Here is a 27,129-nt window from a genome sequence, read left to right as displayed (position 1 = left end):
ATGTCAGAACCATGGCAAAATTAACTACCAGGCAAACCAGGAGTAAAACATTCAAGAGTGGGAATGCATGGACTTCACGGACCATTGTTTGCGGAAGTGGGATGAATTTGATCTTTGTGGGGACAGAAGTAGGTCCCTGGAGCAAAACTGGTGGACTTGGGGATGTTCTTGGAGGTCTACCACCAGCAATGGCGGTCAGTTTAATTAGCATTCTCTTTTGCCTCATTCTCTCTTTAACTGATGATGTATTGGATGGACTTAATTGCCATATATAATATAGGTTTCCATGAGAATATGCCGCCATTTGGCAGTGCTTAATTTAGGAAGTAGAGATTTAATTGTAGAATTTTGGTAGCAGATGTTTAAGTATAAAGCTCTTTAGTGTTTTGTGTGTTTGACAAATGACAGTAATTAGCGTTTTAAAGTTTTGGATTTATAAAGCATATAAACAGTGAATATTGTAAAGGTTTTTTCTTAAAAGCTTTAGCCTTAATGTTGTTTTCATCTTTAAGGATCCTCTTTAACTTTTGCAAAATTGTCAAACCTTTGGCAATTTCATCTAAAAATGCTTTGAGGCACACTCTATAACTTATAACTCACTAAACTCAATCCTTGTCCAGGCCAACGGGCATCGTGTTATGACTGTCTCTCCACGTTATGACCAGTACAAAGATGCTTGGGATACAGACGTTGTAATTGAGGTATATTCTAGTCTACATGCATGTAAACTTTATATTTCATTTCCTTCTTGGAGGTTTCACTCTAATAAGCAATTTTCCATGTTTAAAACATTGAAATGCCACTTGATATGTAGCTTAAAGTAGGAGATAAAACCGAAAAGGTTCGCTTCTTCCATTGCTACAAAAGAGGAGTAGATCGCGTTTTTGTGGATCACCCAGCATTTCTTGAAAAGGTTGGTCCATTTCATTATCCTTTCATCTTACTTTACAGGTACAATTTTTAATGTGTCAAGACTTTTAGAGAGTCAAGCTAACATAGGCTTGAATTGATTGATAACTGAACATATAGGTGTGGGGGAAAACCAAATCCAAAATTTATGGGCCTATTACTGGAGAGGATTTCCAGGACAACCAGCTTCGATTCAGCTTATTATGCCAGGTTCATAATCTCCATCATTCTAGTTGTATATGATATGCTTTTCTGATCTATGCAGTACTTCGCTGGAAAATAGTTTGAGAGCAACATAATTCGCTGCACAATAGGTTTCCATCATAACCTTTGCCATACCAAGGGAATGTATGGTAACCGAAGTAGCAAGAAAGAATGGGACTTCTATGGTACACTGGTATTGTTTAAAAAAAAGGACAATAATGGAACTTTAGTTTTGCACCAAAATATATAGATGACATACTTGAGCCTTGAGGCATGTATTAATAATAAGGAGACACAAAAAAATTCACAACGGTTAAGTTGACATATTATGATTGGTGTATAATAAAAGTAATATCAGTAGTGAGTTCATGTTAAAGTAATGTTACACTAAGCATAGCATATCATCTTAACAAGTTGTGAAAAAGTTATGAAAATTATTGTCTCTAGTATTGCTCATGTCTTAATTTCCTTCGTGTGGCTCAATAAGGTTGTTTGAAATAGAGGTTGCACAATAAGTTAATGAGTTCATAGAACTGTTGAGAATAGTATGTTTTAGTAACAATCACAAATTAGCGTGTATGCAATCCATGAATGTCTATTCTAGTTTCATATTTCTGTATTGATTATCGATCCTTTCTTTAATGTATCATGTTTATTCATATCCGACCCAAAAACACCATTCACTCTGGTTATAGTTCCCAAATTTATCAACTTCTTTGGCTTTTAGGCAGCTCTAGAGGCACCAAGGGTTCTAGCACTTAACAGCAATGAATATTTCTCTGGACCATATGGTACGGACATTCATTTGTGAGGAAAATTAGAATATAAACTCCTTCCATTATATAAATTTAAAGCATTGTTTCTTTGATATTCCTGCGTGCAGGTGAAGAGGTCATATTCATTGCCAACGACTGGCACACTGCCCTGATCCCATGCTACCTGAAAACTATATACAAACCCAAAGGCATATACAGCACTGCCAGAGTAGGTTCCTTGTTTATCTCTCTTGAATTATCTATATAAGAATTCTGGTTAAAACACCTTTTACTTAAAAATGGATATGTGCTTTATAAAATTTTCAGGTTGCCTTTTGCATTCACAACATTGCTTACCAAGGCAGATTTGCCTTCACAGATTTCTCACTTCTCAATCTCCCAGATGAATTGAAAGGCTCTTTTGATTTTATTGATGGGTATATTTTCATCTACTCAATATAACAAATTACTATATGATGAACCTCATATGACAATAGCAACTCTGCAGGTATGAAAAGCCAGTTAAGGGAAGAAAAATCAATTGGATGAAAGCTGGAATTTTAGAATCAGACAAGGTTTTAACTGTGAGCCCATACTATGCCCAAGAACTTGTTTCTGGCGAAGACAAAGGAGTGGAATTGGATAACATCATTCGTAAAACTGGCATTCAAGGAATTGTGAATGGCATGGATGTCCAGGAATGGAACCCCTTAACTGACAAATATACAAACGTCAAATATGATGCTTCAACTGTAAGAATCTTTTCACTAACCTGTGTGTTCACATCAATCATTGTTTTTTTTTAACATCCCTGCTTCATTACCCAATATTTCTCAAATTTTTGGCATTCATAGGTGTTGGATGCAAAGCCTCTTTTGAAGGAAGCCCTCCAAGCTGAAGTTGGATTGCCAGTGGATAGAAACATCCCTGTCATAGGCTTCATTGGTAGACTCGAAGAGCAGAAAGGTTCAGATATTCTTGTAGCAGCCATTCCCAATTTTATCAGAGAGAATGTTCAAATAATAGTCCTTGTAAGCCTTTTTATATTCCCCATTTTGTTTTTTTATCATAATAGTGATCAGACCACAAAAACAGATTTGAAATTTATTGTGAGCTTTGTTATATTTAAGGGGACTGGCAAAAAACCAATGGAGAAGCAGCTTGAACAGCTGGAGAAAATATACCCTGACAAGGCCCGAGGAGTCGCAAAATTCAATGTTCCCCTGGCTCATATGATAATTGCTGGAGCTGATTTTATACTAGTTCCTAGTAGATTTGAGCCCTGTGGTCTCATTCAATTACATGCCATGCGTTATGGAACTGTATGATGCCTACTCAAAGTTCCCCAGTCTGCTACCTATTGCTATATGTTTCTGCATCAAAAACTAAGTAACCCTCTATTTTCTTACTACTTTACCCCCATTCCAACGACACTGCAGGTACCTATTGTTGCCTCAACTGGTGGATTGGTTGACACTGTTAAAGAAGGTTTCACAGGATTTCAAATGGGAAGCTTCAATGTTGAAGTAATAACTCATTTCCTTTCACATGCTTCGTAATGTCAACTTTAACTTTTGTGTATTTTGGTGTTGAGTTAAATATGAATTCTAACCAATGATCTTCCAGTGTGAAGCTGTTGATCCTGCCGATGTGACTGCAGTGGCTACAAATGTGAAAAGGGCCCTCACAACCTACGGAACTCCTGCTTTCACTGAGATAATACAGAATTGCATGGCTCAAGATCTCTCATGGAAGGTGGGTGAAACCTCTTGCCAAGTAGATCATTCAAGTATAGTTTAGCATCATGAAGCTACAATAGAACATTTCTCTTCTTTTGTTATTAATTTTTGTTTGGTTGATTCAAAGTCCATAGAAGATATGCTAATCTGTAAATCATGTTGTACCGGCGCAGGGACCTGCTAAGAAGTGGGAGGAGGTGCTGCTAAGTTTGGGTGTGGCGGGAAGTGAACCTGGAATCGAGGGTGAGGAAATAGCTCCACTCGCAAAGGAAAACGTTGCAACTCCCTAAGAGCTACGGGAGGCCTAAAGCAAGAAGCTCTCCAAAGACTAACCAAGTTTCTGCTACTGTTTATCTAACAGTCACAGACCTTCCTTTATCGTTATTCATTCTCGCTGGGAAAAATGTTATAGTAATACCTAGTTGGTGGTCTTAGATGGTAGTAATAGTTCGACCGAACAATGTAACAGCAACAGCCAGAATATAGTTCAAGGATTTTGATAGTATACATATATATTACATGCAAGTAGGCAAAACCAACAATTGCATTTTTAAAGATATTTCACTCAATTCTCTCCGTCGTGAATAAACCAATCATCTTGTTATAAACAGACATGCCAACAAGATCAAACTATATGGTTTTCCTTATACAGTAACTTTCCGTTTCACATGGTCGTCGGCTCGTTGCTATAAGGAACAATAAAGAAGTTACATGTCAATGAGTCTGTCTCCGACTCATATTCGCAGGATTGCTGTAAGCTTTTAACCCAATTATAACAGACACGTTTGGACACGAACAATCTTTCAAAAGCTCACATGGCTACATAACATAACAGACACGTTAACAACAAGGCATACAGGGCTTTCAACGGCAATAAAATGCTCTAGGAAGACAAAATTTAACTACAAAATTTGTTATATGTCAATGGCCATCCACTCCACTGAAAATAGATGTCTCCGACTCAAATTTGCAGGATTGCTGTAAGCTTTAACCCGATTATAACAGACACGTTTGGACACGAACTATCTTTCAAAAGCTCACATGGCTACATAACATAACAGACACGTTTAGACATGAACAATCTTTCAAAAGCTCACATGGCTACATAACAGCAAGGACTACAGGGCTTTCTACGGCAAAAAAAAAAATGCTCTAAGAAGACAAAATTTAACTACGAAATTTGTTATAGCCTAATAACAGTACTCTATATCTTTTCATTTGAAATGCATTTTGACAAATTCAATATTAAATTACACTTCCTTTTATCCTCCATGTTTGCAAATTTACTAAAAAGTTAAAAACCAATAATTATGTCAGTAAATAATATATGTTTAACACAAAATTTAACGTTCGTACTAATTAAATTTTCAAAATATGTAATAATATTTATTTTATTAAGGATATAGTCTTACAACCAGTTTTATAACTAAACTTTATCCTCATAAAAATTCTTTTCTATTGGCAAAAGAGGCATGACTGCAGCTGCTACCTGAACATGACCACTTAAACTAAAACAGTAGAAAGCTAACTTTAAATTCCTTGGAGGTTAGGTTCTACCTTCAGTATGATTCAGAAGCCAATTATAGCACAAACTAGCTTACAGAGCATTCACACATCCAAAGTTAAAATAAAAGAAAAAAAAAATTGAAGTAGCTACAATGGAGCTAAGATTTGGCAAACATGGTAAGCTAATGCATTTTTGCTTTATCACTAGTTAGATGGAGATAGCATGCAATTTGAACTAGCTTCATATACACATAAAAGAACCATACACTAGCACTAAAACATCTACTAAGATAAAGCAAAATACTAATAATTCAATCACACAAAGGCATCTTTCACAGCATATATCCAGTGCGCATAACATTGGACCATTTAAATACACCAGTGAAGAAACACTACAGGATCCAATAGCCCTAAAACCAGAGAACATTAATGTTATCAACAGCAAAAGATAAATCAACTCCCAACACAACAATATATAATTCTTGGCTCCGCCATTGCATAGCACTACCCCGCCCTATCCTCAAAGGTTCAAAAACTTCCACTTCTAGCAAGGTTATGGTCTAAAGATGGATATTCCAAAATTTGAAGCAAAGTTGCAGTTGGTAGAATTCATTGATTGAATATATATAGATATAAATATAGATATAGATATTGATTAAATATTTTAAAAATGCTATTTACGCAACATTTTTATAATACTTTTACAAAAAACCTTCATTTTCACAACAAATTTTAAATAGCATGATGTTATTCTCTGTTATAGATGGACAAAAAAGTAATTTCCTGTAAAAAAAGTTGTGAAAATATTATGCAAGTAAATAAGTCTAAAATTACTTTTAACTTTCATTTTACTTTAGTGATAAACGTATATATCAAAAATTTTAAATAATTAGATGTTCACCCAACAAAAAAAAAAAAAAGAGAAAAAAAATTTCTAATTTTCATCCTAGGTCTTACTATAGAGCAAGCGGCACTGCAACGGTAGGAGATGAGACTATGATTCGCCTCTAAAATCTTCATAGAAAAGGCACCTATTTGCAGGCCACCACACTGTTGCAACACCATCAGTTCATGTGACTCTTTGATATTTTATCCCTCTCCAATGTCTCAAGACTCAACTTTCAAGATCTGCCTGTTTTTGTTCCTATGTTTTTCTTTCCTTTACTTCTTTACTTCTTGCATTATTTACGAAGCTGTTAGCTGTGTAACATTTAAAGTTTTCATCTAACCGTCCAAATAGATATATTATTACCTCCGGCTCCAATGCTCCACACATGTATGGTTAAAAGCAAAAGTCTACAAAAGCAAATGTACTCGTGCAGAATTTTATGGTACATTTTCTTCTCATCTTTTTTCTAATTAGACTTTTCTTCTCATATATTTATTTGCTATTAAAATATATTAGTACTATATTTCGATTTTTGTATTACAAATTGGTTGTTTCGTAAGGTCTGTTTGGATACCGCTTATTGCTGAAAACTGAAAATACTGTAACAAAATAATTTTTAAATATGTAAATAGTGTCGTGAGACTCAGTTTTAACTTAAAATTTGCTGAATTCCATACTTGTGGGTCCCGTGAACATTGCACGAGATCCATAGAAAAATGCCAAACTCACTAAACTTTCAAACTCCGTTTGGATACAACTTATTTTGCTAAAAACTGCAAACTGAAAACTAAAAACACTGTAACAAAATAATTTTTAAATGTAGGATAGTACCGTAGAACCCATTTTTAATATTTTTTTTGAATAAAGTTGTTGTAGGTCCTGTGAACAGTGCGTAAACAGTATGTGAACAGTGAAATTTGTCTCCCTGAAACGCGTGAAAAAAAAAAAAAGAAAGGAAAACACAAAACTAAAAATGTAGACGCAGTAACCATGGTTGCTTTATTATAATTTTCCATACTCAGCAATCTAGGCATTGACATTTAAAGAAAAATTAGCACGGTAAAAGTGGATGTAGTGGTGGCCATCAAAACCCCTACTGCGCATGATCAATTTTCCACCAAAGACTATCAATAATGATAATTTTTAGCCTAATTAAGTCTTTCTTTTTTCATATTTTTACTCCTGAAATTTTCAGCAAGCAGAAATGTTTACATCCCACTGTTTCTCTATGATTTTGTTCCTCTTGCTACTATGTTCATCAAGTCGCATGTCTAATGCACTGAATGATGCTTTGAAGAAACAACAGTCTGACATGCTCAGTTTAGGTGCAGTTGTAGATTACACCTCTCTTGCTGGCAAAAAAGAGAAGGTAGCGATGGATTTGGCAATTGAGGATATATATGCTCATGCCAATCACCAGAACTTCCCCACCCTACATGTGGAAAACTCTCGAGGAGACCCTTTCCGAGCAGCCTCTTCTGGTGAGAACTTTTTTATGTGTTGCTTCGTAACTCATTCAGAATTGTGTCCATTGAAATTGTTTCCCAATAATAGGTGAAAGTATGCCAGGCAGGCTAGATATCATTAGGTATTATTTAATTACAGTTGTTAAAATTAACTCAATCTCATGGCAACAAGCCAACAAGAACTGGTATTAAGTTGTTCCTTTTTCTATGTTAAGTGAAGATTTAAACCACTGAGATGACTAGAATATATCCTAAACACCAATACTAAAAATATTAATATTCATAAAGAACTTTCTTGTTTAATGAGTCCAGAGATATTTTATCATCCCTCTTGTAAGGTTGCAAGAAAATTTGTGTCTTGCAATTAAACTAATTACTCTTCCTCCTGATTCGATCAATGAGATTCTATCACTTTGGTAAGATTGAAAGTCAACGGGAATCTATGACTTGGGTGGCTAGATGGAATCATGGAAATTTATATCAATATGCAGTCAATTTACTCTTTCCTACTTTAATAGGACCCCATATATATGTTCGAAGTAAAATTTTAATAGTTAGTCAGTAGAGATGTGATCTTTAATTTCTCACTACAAATCTTATTATGTAACTTTGAGGTATCTTGACAGATTTTGACGTGGATATATGAATATAGGACACGAGCTTGTTTATCGGTTCTAGATTTATAGGTATTTGTTTGCATAACGGATTTAAATTAAATTTCAACTGAAGTAAGTTATATTAGACTTATAGATGATAAAATTTTGATTGCAGTTAAGACACTCATTGAGAAGCAACATGCGAAAGCAATAATAGGGTTTGGAACATGGCAAGAGGCTGTGTTTGTTGCTCAGCTTGGCAATGAATCCAAAGTCCCTATCCTGTCATTGGCAAATGAAGTCCCACAGTGGGCCTCTTGCCACTGGCCATTCCTAGTAAATGCCGCTCGCAGCCAAAATGCTCAAATGAAAGCTTTGCCAGCTATAATTCAAAGTTGGAAATGGAGGAAAGTGAACATTATCTATGAAGACATGAACCCAGCTGTGACTGGCATTAGCCCTGAAATCATTGCCGCTATACAAGAAGTGGACGCGGAGATTAACGACCTTTTGCCTCTCTCTTTTTCCTCCACATCATTCTCTCTCAAAAAAGTTGGAGCACCTGAAAAATGGGTCGTGCAGAGTTTTCATTGTTCATACTTCCATTACCTTAGCCACTAAAATCTTCATGGAAGCGAATAGTATAGGAACGATGGATAAGGATTATGTTTGGATCACCACCAATGCCATTACGAGTCAACTTGATTCACTTAATGCATCAATTATCTCCTCAATGCAAGGTGTCTTAGGAGTCAAGAGCTACTTTTCCACCACACCTAAAAGCTACAAAGATTTCCACTTTAGATTTGGGGTCATGTTTCATTTGCAATATCTTGGTGAGCCAATACCAGAACCAGGGACTTCTGCGATGCAGGCCTATGATGCTGCACGGGCTGTGGCTATCGCTTTGATGGAAAAGCCTAATTTGAAAAGCTGTACAAATTTGACAGATGATGTTGCCTGTATGCATGAAATGAATGGACAACAGTTGCTTGGAAAAATCTTGCAAAGCAATTTTGAGGGGTTAACTGGTGCATTCAATTTTAAAGAGGGAAAATTGGCTCCAATACACATTTTTCGAATCGTTAATGTGGTTGGGAAAAGTTATAGGGAACTTGGATTCTGGTCGGAGGAACTAGGCTTCTCAGAGAGCATCCATAAGGCTAGCGAGTACAACAGGTCAATGAGTATTCTCGGGCAAGTGTTTTGGCCAGGAGGGCCTTGGTCAGTGCCAAAAGGGTGGGGGGTACCAATTAATGCAAAACCACTGAAAATAGGAGTACCAGTAGCGACCGCTTTCAGTGAATTTGTGAATGTGAGATATGATCGTCCTGGGGACAAACCAATCGTTAATGGATTTTCCATTGCTGTCTTTGAAGCTGCCTTAGATCTTCTACCATATCACCTGCCGTATGAATTTATTCCATTTAACGGTACATATGATTCTCTGGTCCAGCAAGTATATGTTGAGGTAATATTTATCAACTACAGTACTTTTTTGTAGTACCGATTTATAAAGTATACTATAGGTTTGTCCTATTTTGCCACCCAAATTGTTTTGAATCAATTCATTTGCAACATAAAAAATTATCATAGTGTAAAATCACTACAACAAATATGACTTTTTTCTAGGGTCAAAACCCTTAAAAAAAGTATTAAAAACCTTGAAAAAAATTATTTTAACAATTTAATTGACCCTTGATAACCTTCGAAACATATACTGTCAAAAAAGAAATTTTGAAGGCTTTCGTGGCCCTCAAAACAAGTGCTCTAATCTTATTTTGAAGGTCAAGAGACCCTTAAATAACCTTTTACCAAGGTTTAAAAGATTTATATTTACAACTCTTGATAAATAAGGTTATTTAATGGGTCTCTTGACCCTCAAAATAAGATTTTATTTTATTTATAAAATAAAATAAAAAAAATAAAAATAAAAACCACAATCATGCACAATATATATATATATATATATACACACACAAAAATTCACAATTGTTGAGATAATATGCTATGATATTGATGTATAGCAAAAGTGGTATATTGCTACAATTACACTTTCTTTGATCTCTAAACTCAAACCTACAAATTATTGTCAATTATTGTAGTTAAAAGTTTTGATACGTTTTATTCTTCATCATTATCACCTCCAAAGCAAGAAGTTATCAACTGGTACAATTGAACATTTCAGCCATTATGAGTGCCCTCAAGTTTCTGAAAAAGAGAGAATGATACCAAAAGTTTGTCAATTTCCCAGCAAATATATCTACACACCTTTAATGGGAGTGTTTGACTTGGTAAAGCAACCAGATGCAAATGGCAAGCAAAAGACATATCTGTATTGCATGCTTCACCTTGAAGCCTTTTGACCTCTGATTTCTACTAGGTGATTGTTTCAACATAGTTGATTCTTGAAAATATGTCTACCAAATATCAGCAGCAAGTGGGGAGCCCAATCTGCATGATTGGGAAGGCCAAATTATAAGGAAATAAGCAGAAAAGAAGTTAACCACTCTAAATAGGCAAAGTCCATAAAATAATAAAGCCTAAATTTCAACTTGATTGAAACCAAACTAAAGACATCAGAAAGAATCAATGTTGCATGGAAACTAATATTACCCGTCCTACCAAATATCAGTAGTGAGTGGAGAACCAAGCAAACAAATTTAACATTCACACTCCAAAACCCAGAACAGGGGTCACAATCATTAACAATCTTTGCTTAGATATATTAAACCAAAAAAAAAAAAAATACCCACATCAGCTTCTTCTAATGGTCCACGAGCCAGATCTAAGAGTTACTGGATTGACTGCTTCTACATCACCAGTAAATGATGCCCCATCACAATATCTAATCTTAATTCTGTTCCAGTTGTAGAAGTCTGGAAATTTTAGACAGATTCTATTAATTTCATTAGAAAAATTGCTTCAGTATTAATACCCATTTCTTTTCTTTTTCTTTTTCTTTTTTCCCTGTAGGCAATTTGTTCAAGGATTTATTATGGCATTGTTTCTTTAGTTGGTAAAGAAATGGCAAACAGGATGTGACAAAAGGACAAACCTCAATGTGAACCAACCAATTGTTAATTCCTGCACCAAATCCCTTATCCCAGTGATAAGCTGGCGGACTTCCATCCAGACAAACTGCTCCATATGTTTAATTTCAGAACATAGAGGAGAAAACAGATCAAATCATTGCTTTCAAAATTTTCTATTAAGTATAAGTAAATTGATCAACAAGTAGCTATATGACTTCTCAAAAGAAGAAGAAGAAGAAGAAGAAGAAGAAGAAGAAGAAGCTTAATGACTTTGTCCCATACATAATTTCCAAATAGGTAATAGAATCAAAATAGTGAAAAAAAAAAAAAAATACTTACTTGAGTTATTTGACAAAACCAAAACCCAATTGCATCAAACCTTTTATGAAAAAAATCCTTTAAAGGTTCTACTTATATTAAAAGTCAACAATAACAAACTACACACCTAGATAATCCTTATTACAGCTGTTTTCATTAGCATTTGTGCTGGAAATCAGTGTCTCAGACACTAGAGGAGGAGGAGGTCCAGAAATTACTGGTTGCTCTTGGCTCTTGGAAACAGACCTCCGAGGAGCATAAGTTGGGACCGAAAAAACAAGTCTGGAACCTCAACTCTGAATCAATACCTAAGGACATGCCACACTAGTACTTTCATGGTCCGCTAAATAAAGGCTGCCCAGTCCTCCAAACAGAGAGACATTCAACCCCACAAGGCATGGGGCCTTGTACCATAGTCTTCTATCTTGAGGTCTGGAAACTTAACTCTGAATCAATACCTAAGGAGATGCCACACTTTCATGGTCACTCATATAAATGCTGCCCAGAGTCTAGTCTTCCAACCAGAGAGCTTGAGGAGACTTACTGTCTAGTGTCAGATATTACTCATCACACGAATGGCACTAATAGCTTATAATAAGCATGTCTTAATCAAAAAAGAAAAACTTATAATAAGCATGTCTAAGGGGATCTTTATTCAATGAAAATTCTTAAAAGTGCAGTATCTTACAGTTGAAAATGTGTGAAGAAAACACTCATAGGAGCATTTCATTCTTCATAGGTGCCGCTTATGTTCCTTTTTGACTGCTTGGTCAAACATATCTCACAAGTAACATGTTGGTGGCTGGACTGGATGTGAGCCTTAAGGCACTGATCAATGTTCATTAACAATATCATACATACAATCTGGTCCGCAGCAAAGTACCTCCACTGAATCTAGTTTAACTACACTTGTCAGAGTTTGCAATAGATAACATTTCAAAAATTTAGGACAGTTTTTTTTTTTTTTTTTCAAGAACAATGTTAGCAGATCATCTACAATACCAACTAAAGAAGGATATCTAGAAGCAAAGCAACTTGCTATGTGATTTCTCATGCTTTTGCAGTTTTGATGCAAATCTGAAAACCATTCCACACCCTATTCATGTCATGCATGTTACCTTGAAAAGAAACTTCACGGCCACAGTTTTCTTTGTGCTAAAGAAGATGCAGATGCAGAGTCAAGTGGTCCTTTCTTCAATAGCTGGAATGGCAATCATCAACTGGACAGTGGACAAGTGTGTTTAACAAACATACATACATACATACATACATATATATATATATATATATAACTCATAGCTGTTGTAAGGAGGTCAACATTCCAAGCTGCATAGGTAATGTTCCATTGAAATTGTTTGAGCTAAAACTTCTGTAACATTATAGAAAGTTTTACAATTAATATAAGTTCTAATAAATGGATTCGGAAAAGGGTTAACAAAAAGAAATCATAAATAAAGGGAAAAGATTAAACCCACTATCTTTCAACTCAAGTATTTTATGATAAACATTTGAGCAGGGCAATCATATCGTAAGAAGGCAACCAATGTAATATGAATAAATACAATATAAACCAAAAGAAACAAGTTCTTGCAGTTTCCTTGGACACTATATCTATTGAATGAATCTCAACCACAAGAGAGCCCGATTAATCACAAATCTAAAACCAAAATCAATACTAGCTTGGCCAAGCCAATTTTATTATTTCCTTTCGCATCAGCTTGCTAAATTAATTGAATATAGAATTACAAAAAGACTAATTTATAATAAAAAATTGCGAAAAGACTTAGAATTTTTACTAACCTATATGAAATGATTGAAATGTTGAATTGAATTGTAACAATAACATCAGTACTCCATCTATAGCTAGTTGAAATGTTGAATTGTAAAAATACTCAGCTACAAAAGCAAAGTTTAAAATCACACACCAAAATTGAACCCTAAATCAGTAAATCACACACCAAAATTGAACCCTAATTTCCATAGTCAATCAATAAAAACAAAGATTGAGGCACAGAGCAATGCACAATATTCAATCACTACGATTGCGTTATGTACGATCAAGATACGAACTTAATTTTTACAAAAAAAAAATACCATCGGAAGATTCGCCGGAGGTGGTAACGGAGAGAGTATGACAATTCTCGTCGGCGCTACTGTCCTCGTCGGAAAATTCCTTCCTCCGATCAGAGATTCCTCACATTCTGGTGATTCATCTTCGCATATAGAGAAAATGCGATCTACTTCGAGAGCGAGCGCAAGAGAGAGAAAGAGCAATCAAAGGAAAAATAAATGAAAGAGAATAAGACAGGGAGGACCTAAATACTCTGAAATTTTCATACAAAATTTTTCAGTCTTGCTTAGAAATAAATTAGTCTTTATGTTTTATAGTATTTTTTCGAGGGGTACTGGGAAATCTACAAATTTTAGAGCGAAAACTCACGCTGGTGTGCCCGCCATTTTTCTCAGCACTTATTTCAAGGGTTATATGTTGACTTCTTTTGAAGGTTCTCAGTAAGCCTAGTAATAGTCACCCACCATTTTTTTTCAGCACTTATTTCAAGGGTTATATGTGGATTTATTTTGAAGTTTCTCAGTAAGTCTAGTAATAGTCACCCGCGTGTTATATTTAGTGTTTATTTGGACAATTTTAATAAACTCTCAAAAAATAAGGGTTGAAACAGGTCCACTTTTTTGTAGTGAATATATAAAAGCAACTTACGAAAATTGATGGAACTACCATGTGTGAGAACCCATAGTCTTATCTAAGCGGTTTGCTAAATATGATTTTCGATAATGCCCCTTGGGCCTTAGGGACGAGCACTGGATAGCCATGAGCTGAGCAGCCGTTGATCTGGGGGACGAGCAGTAAACATAGAAGGTACATAAAGTTAAAATATCACAGAGAGACTAAAGTAGACTTGGCACAAGATACGAGCAGGGTGAAAGGAGAAGGGAGTGGAAGCTATCCCCTCCGCATTAAATGCAGGACAACTACTCCTCTGGCCGCATTAATGAGGAAATGACCATAAACAGTGGTGGCATAGCTCAAATTGCAAGGCAGAAGCTCACCTATATGTTCTGGATGGGACAAAAGTCCTAGAAATGTAATCTTAACCCTTCAAGTGTAAGGAGAGGATAATGGGTGGTGAAAGTATAAAAGGGAAAGGAAGATCCTAGAAGAGGGGGAGAGATTTTTTAAAAGGAGAGGAAGCAAAAAAAGAAAACTTATATCTATAAAAAATATCTTTCTCGGGGTGAACTGAGGATCCCTCTTTCTTCATATTTGAGTGTTTCTAGTCTTTTACTTGGCATTTCCTTTTCACTATGATTAACTTTAGCTTATCAAGTAGTCAATATCCTACCCATTTCTCTAACAAATTTGTTGTGGTGGGCTCATTGGGCCATTGTCTTGTCGTTCTTAGGCTGTAGGTCCTTTTGTGCCCTTACAATTGGCGCTATATATGGGGAATATTGAGCACACTTGAGTTAACTTAATTATGGTGAACTCAAATGAGTCGGTGGAGTCGCAACGTCAAGATCATTTTGTGAATCTTAAGCATAGGAGAGATCGTGAGGTTAGTGTTTATATAACCTATACCGGTAAGAGTCACTCCAAAAGTGGGAGTCATATGTCTCGTGGCAAGGAGACCAAGAACGTGTAGAAAGAAATAGATCATCCACGCAGGAAGTTGCGCCGGAGACAAAGAAGAAAGTCATCATCAGGCATAGAGGCTTCGTCTGACAACGATGAAAGTTATAGACCTCGGTCAAGAACTCCCCCCAATGAGTCTTACTCCTATAGGGAAGGGCACCATCATAGGCAGAGAAGCAAGAGCCTAACCTATAAAGGTTTGGGGGATGATGCTATGAGCAGGGCTCTGCGTCAAATCTTAAAGTCTCCGTTTACTAGAAGGGTTGATAAAGCGAACCTTTCTCAATGGTTCACGCAACCCATGTTTACCATGTATAATGATAGAACAGACTCGATGGAACATGTCAGTCATTTTAACCAAAGAATGGCTATACATTCAAGGGATGAGACCTTACTGTGCAGAGTATTCCCATCTAGCTTAGGGCCAGTCGTGATGAGGTGGTTTGACGGTTTGGGGGAAGGATCAATCAATTCCTTTCAAGAGCTTACTAAGGCCTTTGGGACTAGATTTGTCACTTATAGTAAGGTTCCTCGCCCCATGGACTCTTTACTATCTATGACTATGAGAGAGGGTGAAACTCTAAGAACTTATTCAGATTGATATTGGGAGATGTTTAACGAGATAGATGGAGATTTTGAAGATGTAGCCATAAGGACGTTTAAGGTCAGCTTACCTACTGAGCACGACCTGAGGAAGTCTCTGACTAGGAAGCCCGCCCTAAGCATGCGACAATTGATGGACCGAATTGATGAATATAAGCAAGTAGAGGAGGATCAACAACAAGGGAAGGGGAAGGCCAAGGTAGTTCCCCAGGACCGAAGAGATTTCAGGTCGAAAAGATACAACATTAATAGGCCTAGAAGGGATTTTGTTGGGCATGTTGGGCATACTGCTGCCCAGGTGGTAAACATTGTATTCAGAGAGCCCGTGCATCAAATCGTGGGGAAAATAAAGAATGCGCCATAATTTAAGTGGCTAAACAAGATGGGAGGAGATCCCATGAAGCGAAACCAAAATCTCTATTGTCAATACCACCAGGACCGAGGACATACTACAGAAGATTGTAGGACTCTGCGTGACTACCTTGGGCAGTTAGCCAAAGTTGGAAAACTGAATTAGTTCTTGTACTACCCCACTGGCCAGGGAAATCAGGGTCAGCCTACCAGAGGGATGCTTCCTCCAAACCACCCCTAGGAACAATTAGTGTTATCTTGGCGACCCCAAGTCGGACAAGTTCATGTCCATCAAGGGTTATGTCTATAGTAAGGCCACATGTTGATGATTTGCTCTCTAGCTTTGAATGGGGAAGATGGAAGTCCGGCCATCTTTAAGCTTTCCGGATAAGGATAAAGTAGGAACCTTTCAGCCTCATGATGATGCATTGGTGGTTACACTCCGGATAGGGGGATACAATGTGAGGAGAGTCCTAGTGGATCAGGTTGGTGGGGCTAAAATCATGTATCGTGATTTGTATAAGGGGCTTAAGTTGAAGCTCGAGGACTTGTCCAGCTACGACTCCCCTCTATTGGGGTTTGATAGGAAAATAATTATACTAAAGGGCCAGATTAGATTACCTGTCCAAGCGGGATCCGAAGTGGTGGAAGTAGATTTTATTGTGGTGGACGCATATTCCCCTTACACTGCTATTATGGCGAGGCCGTGGCTTTATGCCATGGGAGCTATCTCTTTGACTTTGCATTTAAAGATCAAATATCCTTCTAGAGATCAAGTTGAGGAGTTGGTAGGAAGTCAGGACATGGCCAAACAGTGCCTAGTGGCAGTAATTAGACATCAATCTCAGGGTGAATCCTCGGTCCCTGCAGAAAGGGCCTTATAGCAACCAAATGAAGTGGAATGTCCTTAGAGGCCACAGTAGAGGAAGTGAAATGTGAAGAGTTGGAGCAAGTTATCATAGACATCGACAGTGATAGGTTCTTCCAAGTGGGAGTTAAGTTGCCTCCATTTGAGAAGGAAGATCTAGTTGCCTTCCTTAAGAGCAATATTGATGTTTTTGCTTGGAGCGCTTATAAGGCTCTTGGGGTGGATCCATACCTCATTTGTCACCATCTGAACGTTAACCCAATGGTTACCTCCAGGAAACAGCCTCCTTGGTGTTCCTCTAAAGAGCATTCTGAGGCTGTCAAAGAAGAGGTGGTCAAACTTAAGCAGGCCGGAGCCATAAAAGAGGTGTTTTACCAAGACTGCTTTTGTTATGCCCACTGGGAATTACCATTACAAAGTAATGCCCTTTGGACTAAAGAATGTAAGATCAATTTATCAGAGAATGATGATAAGAATGTTTAAGCCTCAACTGGGCAAGAATATTGAAGTTTACATTGATGACATGGTGGTGAAAAGTAAGGTAAAATCTGAGCATGTGAATGACCTTGGAAGTATTTTCAAAGTGTTAAGAAAGCACAAACTACGCCTTAATGCTTCAAAGTGCTCTTTCGGCGTTAGTTCGGGAAAGTTTTTGGGTTACATGATCACCCATCGTGGAATCAAAGCCAACCCCGATCAAATTAAGGCCATCAATAATTTACAGCCTCCTCGGAATCCCAAAGAGGTCCAGAAGCTAATAGGAATGACAGCAGCCTTGAACCGATTTATTTCTCGGTCCGCAGACAGATGTAAGCCTTTCTTCCAACTGTTGCACAAATGGAAGGGATTTAAGTGGATTGAAGAATGTGCCTTGATCTTTCAGCAGTTGAAGGATTATCTCTCTCGGCCACCCATCATGTCCAGACCCGAAGAGGAAGAAGTTCTTTTTGCCTATATTGTCATGGCTTCCTATGCGGTTAGTTTAGTATTGATAAGGGTAGATAACGGGATACAGCGTTTAGTTTTTTATGTGAGCAAATCATTACATGAAGCTAAGGTTCGTTATCTGCCTTTAAAGAAGGCTATATTAGCTGTTGTACATGCTACTCGGAAACTCCCCCATTATTTTCAAGCTCACACAGTTGTGGTTTTAACCTAGCTTCCCTTGCAGTCATTGCTTTGAAAGACTGATTATATAGGGAGAATCGCCAAGTGAGGAATGATTTTGGGGGCCTTTGACATCAAGTATATGCCCCGGACCTCTATCAAAGGACAAGTTCTTGCAGATTTGGTGGCAGAATTTGCTGAGTCCCCAATAAAGAAGGAGGACGAGGAGCAAGACTTAAGAGGAAAACAAGTTGGGACAATTTCCCTATAAGGGCCTTTGTCTTGGAAATTGTATGTTGACGGCGCAACCAATCAGAGAGGATCTGAAGTAGGGTTAGTTGTAGTGTCCCCAGACAAAATCATTATTTAGAAATCCTTAAGGTTGGTTTTTTCAGCCAAAAACAATGAGGCTGAGTATGAAGTTTTACTAGTAGGTATGGCCATGGTTCAGAAAATGGGAGGCAAATCAGTAGAAGTGTTCTCGAACTCAGGACTGGTGGTGGGCCAAGTAAGGGAATAGTTGGAAGCTAGGGATTGGAGAATGCAAGGGTATTTGAAGTAAGCTCAGCACTTGCAATCAAGCTTTGAGTTTTTTTCTTTACAACAAATCTCAAGAAGTAGAAATACACATTCTGATTCTCTGGCTACTTTGGCAACTTCTTCTGGACAAGACTTACCTCGGGTTATACTTGTTGAGGATTTGCATAAGTCCATTGAGGAAAAGAAGGAGGTGGTTTAGATTCATCAAATCAGGGTTGGGCCTAGCTGGATGGATCCTTTGGTCTTGTTTCTCAAAAAAGGCACCCTCTAGATGAAAAGGGAGAGGCAGATAAGGTACGAAGGAATGTTGCTCCTTTCTACTTGTCCGAAGAGTAGAAGTTGTACAAACGTTCCTTCTCCAGACCATATTTGCTATGTGTCCATCCTGAGGAAGTGGAGTCCCTTCTAGAGGAGTTAAATGAAATGATTTGTGGAAGTCACATAAGAGGCAGGTCATTATCCTACAGAGCCCTTACTCAAGGGTATTGGTGGCCGAACATGCAGAGAGAGGCATAGGAGTATGTTAAAAAGTGTGATCAGTGCCAAAGGTTTGCTCCAAACTTCCATCAACCGAGGGGAGTGCTTAATCCCTTGTCTAGCCCATGACCATTTGCTCAGTGGGGGTTGGACATTGTAGAGCCATTTCCCAAGGCTGTGGAAAATCGCAGATGGCTCCTAGTTGGAACCAATTACTTCACGAAATGGGTGGAGGCCAAGCCATTATCCAACATCAGGGATGTAGATGCAAAAAAATTCATCTAGAAGAACATTGTTACTCGATTTGGGATCCTCCATACCCTTATCTCGGACAATGGACTCTAGTTTGACAGTAAAGCATTCAAAAGAGGAAGAAGTTCAACTCCAGCCTATCCATAAGGAAATGGACAAGCTGAAGTGGTGAACAAGGTAATAGTAAATGGGCTCAAGAAGAGGTTAGATAAAGCAAAGGGTAGATGGGTAGAAGAACTACCACATGTCCTTTGAACGTAGCGGACTACTCCTTGTCGATCAACGGGGGAAACACCCTTCTCAATGACCTATGGTGTTGAAGTTGTACTCCCCTTAGAGTCTGGGTTTCCCACACTGAGGACAAGCTTATTTACCCCAGATAATAATGACCAGTTGTTGGAGAGAAGCCTAGATCTGGTTAATGAAAGAAGGGAGATAGCCATGGTTCAAATGGCATATTATCACAAAAGCTCAAACAAAGATATAATACCAGAGTGAGGGCAAGGCCACTAGCCCCAGGAGATCTGGTGCTGAGAAAGGTGGTAGAAACTGCCAAGAACCCATCATGAGGAAAGTTAGGATCCAATTGGGAAGGACTATACCGTATCACTTCAATAGCAGGACTGGGTGCCTATTTTTTGGAGGATCTATATGAAAATATCATACCACGTCCGTGGAATGTAAATAACCTACGAAGCTATTACTATTAACGAAGAGCAATTATGCCTTTTTTATTTTCAATTGTTATGAATTGTACTTTAACATTCGTTTAAGTATTAAACAAAACCTTGGTTATGTCTGGTTTCTTGCACCATATGTCTTGGGTAAATTAATGCTCTCAAGTATTCGTTTAAGTATTAAACAGAACCTTGGTTATGCCTGATTCCTTGGACCACATATCTGGGGTAAATTAAGGAGAAAATGGGCTTTTGCCCTTATTTTTTTAAATATCTAGCACAATGACCCTGTTTTGAAACTATATAGTAAAATGTCCCTGTTTTAAAACTCGATTTTCTTAAAATCGAGTTTCAATGTAGAATTCAAGTTCCATAATTTTTTTTTTTTTTTTAAAGTTTGATTGCCTATAACTCGATTTTCTACAAATCGAGTTTTACATTGAAACTCGATTTTGAGAAAATCGAGTTTCAAAACAGGGACATGCCCCTATATAGTTTTAAAATAGGGACATATCGCTAGATATTTTAAAAAATAAGGGCAAAAGCCCATTTTCTCCAGTAAATTAATGCTCTCTAGTATTCATTTAAGTGTTAAAAATAACCTTGGTTATTCCTAGTTCTTTGAACCACGTGTTTTGGGTAAATTAATACTCTCTAGTATTCGTTTAAGTGTTAAACAGAACATTGATTATGCCTGATTCCTCAGACCACATGCCTTGGGTAAATTAATGCTCTCCAGTATTCGTTTAAGTGTTAAACAAAACCTTAGTTATGCCTGGTTTCTCGGACCACATGCCTTGGGTAAATTAATGCTCTCCAATATTCGTTTAAATGTTAAATAGAACCTTGGTTATGTCTGGTTACTCGGACCACATGCCTTGGGTAAATTAATGCTCTCTAGTATTCGTTTAAGTATTAAACAGAACCTTGGTTATGCCTGGTTCCTCGGACAACATGTCTTGGGTAAATTAATGCTCTTCAGTATTCGTTTAAGTGTTAAACAGAACCTTAGTTATGCCTAGTTCCTCGGACCACATGTCTTGGCTAAATTAATGCTTTCCAATATTTTTTTAAGTGTTAAATAGAACTTTGGTTATGTCTGGTTCCTCGGACCACATGACTTGGGTAAATTAATGCTTTTTAACGCTCTAAGTGCTAAAGTTTCGGTTATGCCTGATTCCTTGGATCACCTACCCTAGGTAAACCAACACCTGATTTACCAGTAAAGGATGATAGAGACTCTTAATGCAATGTCCTAGTTGAAGAAATCTCCATGAGCATCACTTAAAGCGTTTGAAAGTATGTCCACATAATATCCTTTGCTAATAAGCCTAACTCCATAATGCATTGCTTCTTGGACTATAAACCTTGGGTATAAAAGCACAATGTAACTTCTCCATGTTAAGTAGAACCTTGGTTGGATTCTACTCCTTGAATTATCTACCTTGGCTTGATTGACATCAAGATCATTTTGATGACAAGTAACACCTTGTTGGAATTTAACCCCATGAAAAATCTGTCTCAGGTAAGTTATCACTTGCATTGTGTTTGCAACATTTGATATAACCTTGATTATGTCATGTTTCCTAAGTAACTTACTTAGGGAAATTAACACATAACATGAATACTTCTTTACCCGCGCATATGTTAAATAGAACTTAGGATCCTAAGAAGAGAAATATATGATATTAAGTACAAAAATTAAATGACAAAGGCTAGTAAGAGTTTTTCATTAGTTCAAACCACAAATGATACATAACGCAAAGAAGGAAATTACAAAATACCTTCTGTTTTCATAAAAAAAAAAATAAATAAATAAAAATAAAAGCTAAGAGAAAATAACAAATTTCCACTGATGTGGTCTTCAGGCCTTAGAAGTCTTTTATGCCTCAGTTTCAGTTGTGGCTTGTACCTCAAGAGTTGGTGTGGGGGCAGAAGAGACCATGCTGGTGGGTGGAGCATTTGTGGGAGGAACATCAGCTAGGGAAGGCGCCTTAGCTGCCCCTTTAGTGCCTTAGGCAGCAGCTGTGCTGGGTTTGAAAACAACCAGCTCGGTTTGTTTGGTCTTGGTAGGGATAGGAATGCTTGATTGCTACTCACCTGGTTTGGCCTAGGCCAACACAATGGATTGGGGCTGTTGCTCGCTGGGTTTGGCTTTAGCTAGAGCAGTAGTTTTGGGCTAATGCTCGGTGGGTTTAGCTTTGGCAGGGGCAGTGGTGCTAGGCTTTGGGTGAGTGACCTCTGTGGAGCTCGCTGGGGCTAAAGTAGAAGTGCTGACAAAGGACTGGAGAGCTGGGCAAGTTTTGATTGCCGGGGGTCGAAGGCTCTCTTAGGATTCCTCAATTCTGAGTTGGGGTCCACCCCAGCAGCATTCAGGGCTTCGACCCACATCTGCAGGCAAAAGCTACGGCACATCACAGGGAGTTAGGACTTTAAGTGAGTCTCAGTCTCCTTCTACCCTTGGTTATACGCCGTTTACTCTGCCTTCTCCATCTCTTTGTCCTTTAGAAAGAGCTCCTTACTCAGCTCTATGATGATTGTCCAAGTGAGGGCGAGTTGCTTCTCAGCCTCCCTCAACTACACCAACTGCTCCCTAGCTTGCCTCTCTGTGCTTTCTATGGAAGCCTTGGTGCTTTTTCTCGCCTTATCACACTCAACCAATTTTTGAAGGGTCTCCTTCAGCTTCTTATCCGTGGCTGCTTGGGCTTTTTGTATGGCAAGGCATTTGGACTCCTCCTCCTTTGTGTCACGGAAGACCTGGTTCACCCATTCCTCCGTTACATGTGCTATTTGGGTAGCCTGGGTGCAAACAGTCCTCATTAAGGTTCGTAGGAAAATTTATGCGAAATGGCCATTAAATAGAAATACATGAGAGAAGTGTTACTAGGGCCAGGTCCCTCTTCACAGATAGGAAGAGCTCGTGCTTCTTTAAGTTTTGAAACTCATCCATATCCCTTGGAAGTAGAAGGGCTTGCTCCACGGTGATGGCTATGTAGCCCGCTCTCCTACCATCAAAATCCCAGATGGAAGTGTCTTCTCAGAAGGGTGATTTATCCAATTCAAAGGAAGGGTTCCAAATGGGAGCCTTAGACCTATGCTCGGAGGCAAAGCTGGAGCTCTCTACACCCTTTCTTTGTTGGGTGCGAGTCACCTTGACTGCCTTAGTGGGCTCCGGTGAAGTTTCCTCTTGAACCTCTCCCTCCTCTACCACTCCTTTGCCACATCTTCTGTCCCTCTTTCGTTTTTTATCTGCTAGTTCTGTCTAGACGGGGGCTAGAAGGGTTGGAGTTGGAGGCCTTGGATTAACTGAGACCTCGGGCATTGTAGTCCCAACATAGGACTCCAATAGAGAGAGTAGGTCTCGGAGTCTTCTTTCTATCACCATACCTTTTGGTGCTTCGAAGTGCTCTTGGTCTTCATTGATAAAAAACGTGGTGGACTTGGGGCTAAGTGTTTCCTCCTCAGACGTGTTGATGTCGTAAAAGACTTCAAAATCCTCGTCTCTAACAGGATTTTCAGTATCCTCCTCCGAAACGTGTTCTGATTCCGTGTCCTCCCTTTGTCTGAGGATGTAATCTCCTCTATGACAAGTTAAGACTTCACAGGGGCAAGGAGTTTGGCAGGCTCAAGGTCCGTAAAGGTCGAAAGCTCGATTGTTTGTGTTCCTTTTGGTGGATGTTTACTTATAAAACCTTCTACGGCCACGTCAACCAATGCAAGTCTGGAGTCTCGAGCTTTGATTGCATGCTTGGATTGTTGGAAATGGTTTGATATAGGGGTGAAGCTGAGGATCATGTGAACCGTGCGGAACTAGCCGTCCTTATGCAGGAAGATCTCGGATCTGAGGACCCTATTCAACAACTCGAAATTTACCAAGCTTCGTCTCTTGGTGGTGGCTCTCTTCTTGGAAACAAAGAAATTAAAGCTTAGCATTAGTCAATAGGTTAGGTAAACTCCAATCTGAGCAAGTAAAAAATAAACGAGCATAAGTAAAAATGTTTATAGTCTCCTAAATTAGTACTAATCTTTTTTAAGTGCTCCTAAGCCATCCCATCTAGAGTCCTATCCTTGGTAGGGCAGTAGAGACTGTCGTGTCACTCCTTTGACACAATGAGAAAGTTCTTCATGCCTTTATTTGTTTCGGGAAAACAGGAAAGCCTAACGGCGGGAACTCTAGTTTTTAAGTAATAACCCCCCCCTCCCCATCAGTGCTTTTTTAGCAGCTATACACCCAATTTACGTCGTGTGGGGAGTTGTATACCCAATTTTTCATTTAGGGTGTCTACGCAACCTAGTATTCTAAACATATTGGGAGTCGCCCTAGTTGCAGTATTGTATGGATACATTACGGGGAATCCCATAGTATCTTTTAAACTCCTCTCGATTTTGGGGAGTCTCAACTAGACTAAAAAACCTACCCATTTGGGGAAAAAGAAGAAATCAACTAATGAGAAATAGTAAGGGAAGAACCCTGATTAACAAAAATACGCACTTACGAGTTTAGGGAAGAAAAAGCTCCTCGGGCGAAGTTATCAGATGAACGTGTTTGAGTTCTTTTCTGCTTCTAGGGAGATAAAATGGAGAAAGAAGCTTCACATCTCTCTCTATATAAATATTGGGAAAAGAGGGAGCGGTAATCTTCCCGCCCCTTCTGTTAGGAAATTATGAGTCGTTCGATTAGGATCTCACCGTAGAACGTGGGAAATAGCAAGCCATCAGTTGCATTTATTACGGAGTTAAGAACTCCGAAGCGTCAGTAGCGTGTCACAGCCAATTGAAAAGACGTGCTCATGGGGAATCCTATTTACGAACATACCCTCACTAGCGACTTTGTTGGCCAAAACCTCATCTTTCCTGGTCAGGGGTGAAAAATGAGTTCCCGAGGGGCTATTGTGTGGACGAGGACCCTTAGTCTTATTTAAACGGTTTACTAAATATGATTTTCAAGGTAGCCCCTCGAGCCTTAGGGATAAGCACTGGATAGCCACGAGCCGAGCACCCATTGATCTGGGGGACGAGCAGTAAACATAGAAGGTACATAAAGTTAAAATATCACAGAGAAACTAAAGTAGACTTGGCACGGTTACAAGTAGGGTGAAAGGAGAAGGGAGTGGAAGCTATCCTCTCCGCATTAAATGCAGGACAACTACTCCTCTGGCCGCATTAATAAGGAAATGACCATAAACAGTGGTGGCACAGCTCAAATTGCAAGACAGAAGCTCACCTGTATGTTCTGGATGGGACAAAAGTCCTAGAAATGTAATCTTAACCCTCCAAGTGTAAGGAGAGAATAATGGGTGGTGAAAGTATAAAAGGGAAAGGAAGATCCTAGAAGAGGGGAAGAGATTTTTGAAAAGGAGAGAAAGCAAAAAAAAAAAAAAAAAAAAAAACTTATATCTATAAAAAAGATCTTCCTCATGGTGAAACGAGGATCCCTCTTTCTTCATATTTGAGTGTTTCTAGTCTTTTACTTGGCATTTCCTTTTCACTGTGATTAACTTTAGCTTATCAAGTAGTCAATATTCTACTCATTTCTCTAACAAATTCGTTGTGGTGGGCTCATTGGGCCATTGTATAGTCGTTCTTGGGCCGTAGGTCCTTTTATGTCCCTACATACCATATTCTAATTAGTTTGTTCCGCATTAATTCAATAAACTAGTTATATTTCGCTAAAAAAAAAAAAAAAAAAAACTAGTTATATTAATTTGACTTAGGGTTATAGCATATGAATATGTCATCTTAGGATAATTTCAATTCAAGTTGTAAACTCTACGTCTTTAGAAGCTAGGGAGAATGAAATGCAAAACTTACCACTAAAGCACCAACCTTGTAAGTATTACTAGATTACCTCAACTGATATGTTACTTTGTGTTTGAACAAATTTTTGATGCAATTGTTGGAGGTACTGCCATAATTGCCAATCGTAGTGAATATGCAGAATTCACGCAACCCTATTCTGACTCAGGTCTCCAGATGTTGACATATTTCAAGCCAAAAAGGGTAGAAAGAGCTTGGTTGTTCAAGAAGCCGTTCACCACCTTTATGTGGGTTTTTATAGGGGTCATTAATGTTTATAATGGATTTGTTGTATGGTTGATAGAGCGGAATCACAACCCAAATTTCAGGGGCAGTATATGGAACCAAATTGGAACCATGCTTACCTTAGCCTTCACAACGCTGTTCTTAATACAAGGTAACTATATTTCGTTTCTTTCTTCGTTTCTTAACTACTTGGATTAAATCATGAAAGATTCTTCAATCGACATTTATTATGAGAGTTTGTAACAAATTTACACTTGTCATATCCCTTCTTAAAGATATCAACTAAAGTCTTTGTGGCTAAGAGTTTTGTAATTTAATTAATATCTCATAATATTTTTAATAGAGATATCTAAAGTTCAAATCACGCATCTCTTTCTAACTATTAAATTATCAAAAAAGAAGAATTTTTGTGTTATGCATGCATGCAATGCAATGCATCTTAAACAAGTTAAATCATATAGGAGAATCCATAAATAGATTCTTCCTGTCCATGCTATGCAGTGCGTACGATATCCCTTTTCATATATGACATATTTTTTATCTAACTGCATTAGCATAGGAACATGTGGAATACTATTGTTAGAATATATATAAGACCAACGGGCCTAAGTTGTATATACTCTCTTTACTTGGAGGTCACTCATATATATGTACAAATATATAAACCCAGAAAATTGTTGTTAGTGACTATTGTGTGTTTACTTGTAGAAGAGAAATTACACAGCAACCTGTCCCGGGTGACCATGGTTGTATGGCTATTTGTGGCGTTAGTTATCACAAAAAGTTTCACGGCCAGTCTAACATCACTGCTCACCGTTCAACAACTTGATCAAACAACGATCGACATTGAGACACTTAAAAAGAGTGGAGCCAAAGTTGGGTGTGATGCAAATTCATTTGTTGGAAAATATTTGGAGGTGGTCTTAGGTTTTCAACCCAACAACGTCAGGATAATAGGTTCGGGAGATTATTATCCACAGGCTCTTAAAAGTGGAGAGATTGCAGCAGCCTTTATTGAGGCCCCATATGTTAAAGTGTTTCTCGCTAAATATTGTGAAGGTTTCATCACTTCAGGACCAGCATTTAAAGTTGGAGGTTTTGGATTTGTGAGTATCCATTGACTCATTCACAGTTTAACCTTAC

General features: G+C 38.1%; 1 protein-coding gene, 1 long non-coding RNA gene and 1 pseudogene across 10 annotated transcripts; 2 read left to right on the top strand and 1 right to left on the bottom strand.

Moving 5' to 3' along the window:
• Positions 1 to 7: 7 nt before the first annotated feature.
• Positions 8 to 4,176, top strand: LOC136067148 (granule-bound starch synthase 1, chloroplastic/amyloplastic-like; annotated as a pseudogene).
• A 2,885-nt stretch (positions 4,177 to 7,061) lies between these two features.
• LOC136067138 (glutamate receptor 2.1-like) lies at positions 7,062 to 27,107 on the top strand. Its single transcript, XM_065772491.1, has 5 exons — positions 7,062 to 7,483; positions 8,240 to 9,539; positions 25,829 to 25,944; positions 26,047 to 26,137; positions 26,695 to 27,107. The coding sequence occupies exons 2-5, from the start codon at positions 8,693 to 8,695 to the stop codon at positions 27,105 to 27,107; spliced, it is 1,467 nt and encodes a 488-aa protein (XP_065628563.1). The 5' UTR covers positions 7,062 to 7,483; positions 8,240 to 8,692.
• Positions 10,057 to 13,982, bottom strand: LOC112040074 (uncharacterized). Of its 9 annotated transcripts, none has more exons than XR_010628661.1 (7): positions 13,512 to 13,982; positions 13,218 to 13,313; positions 12,536 to 12,786; positions 12,106 to 12,311; positions 11,123 to 11,205; positions 10,416 to 10,518; positions 10,057 to 10,275 (listed from the first exon to the last, which is right to left on the bottom strand). It is a non-coding gene; the product is annotated as an uncharacterized LOC112040074 (long non-coding RNA). The 9 variants fall into 9 exon arrangements; XR_010628665.1 differs by lacking the exon at positions 13,218 to 13,313 and adding an exon at positions 10,821 to 10,943 and having other exon boundaries at positions 12,536 to 12,637; XR_010628663.1 differs by having other exon boundaries at positions 12,536 to 12,637; positions 13,512 to 13,979.
• Positions 27,108 to 27,129: the final 22 nt, after the last annotated feature.

This window comes from Quercus suber, unplaced genomic scaffold (assembly GCF_002906115.3).
Source record: "Quercus suber isolate HL8 unplaced genomic scaffold, Cork oak 2.0 scaffold_60, whole genome shotgun sequence".
Taxonomy (NCBI): Eukaryota; Viridiplantae; Streptophyta; class Magnoliopsida; order Fagales; family Fagaceae; genus Quercus; species Quercus suber.
The sequence above is the reverse complement of the archived record's forward strand: the minus strand, read 5'-3'. Positions and strand labels throughout refer to the sequence as shown.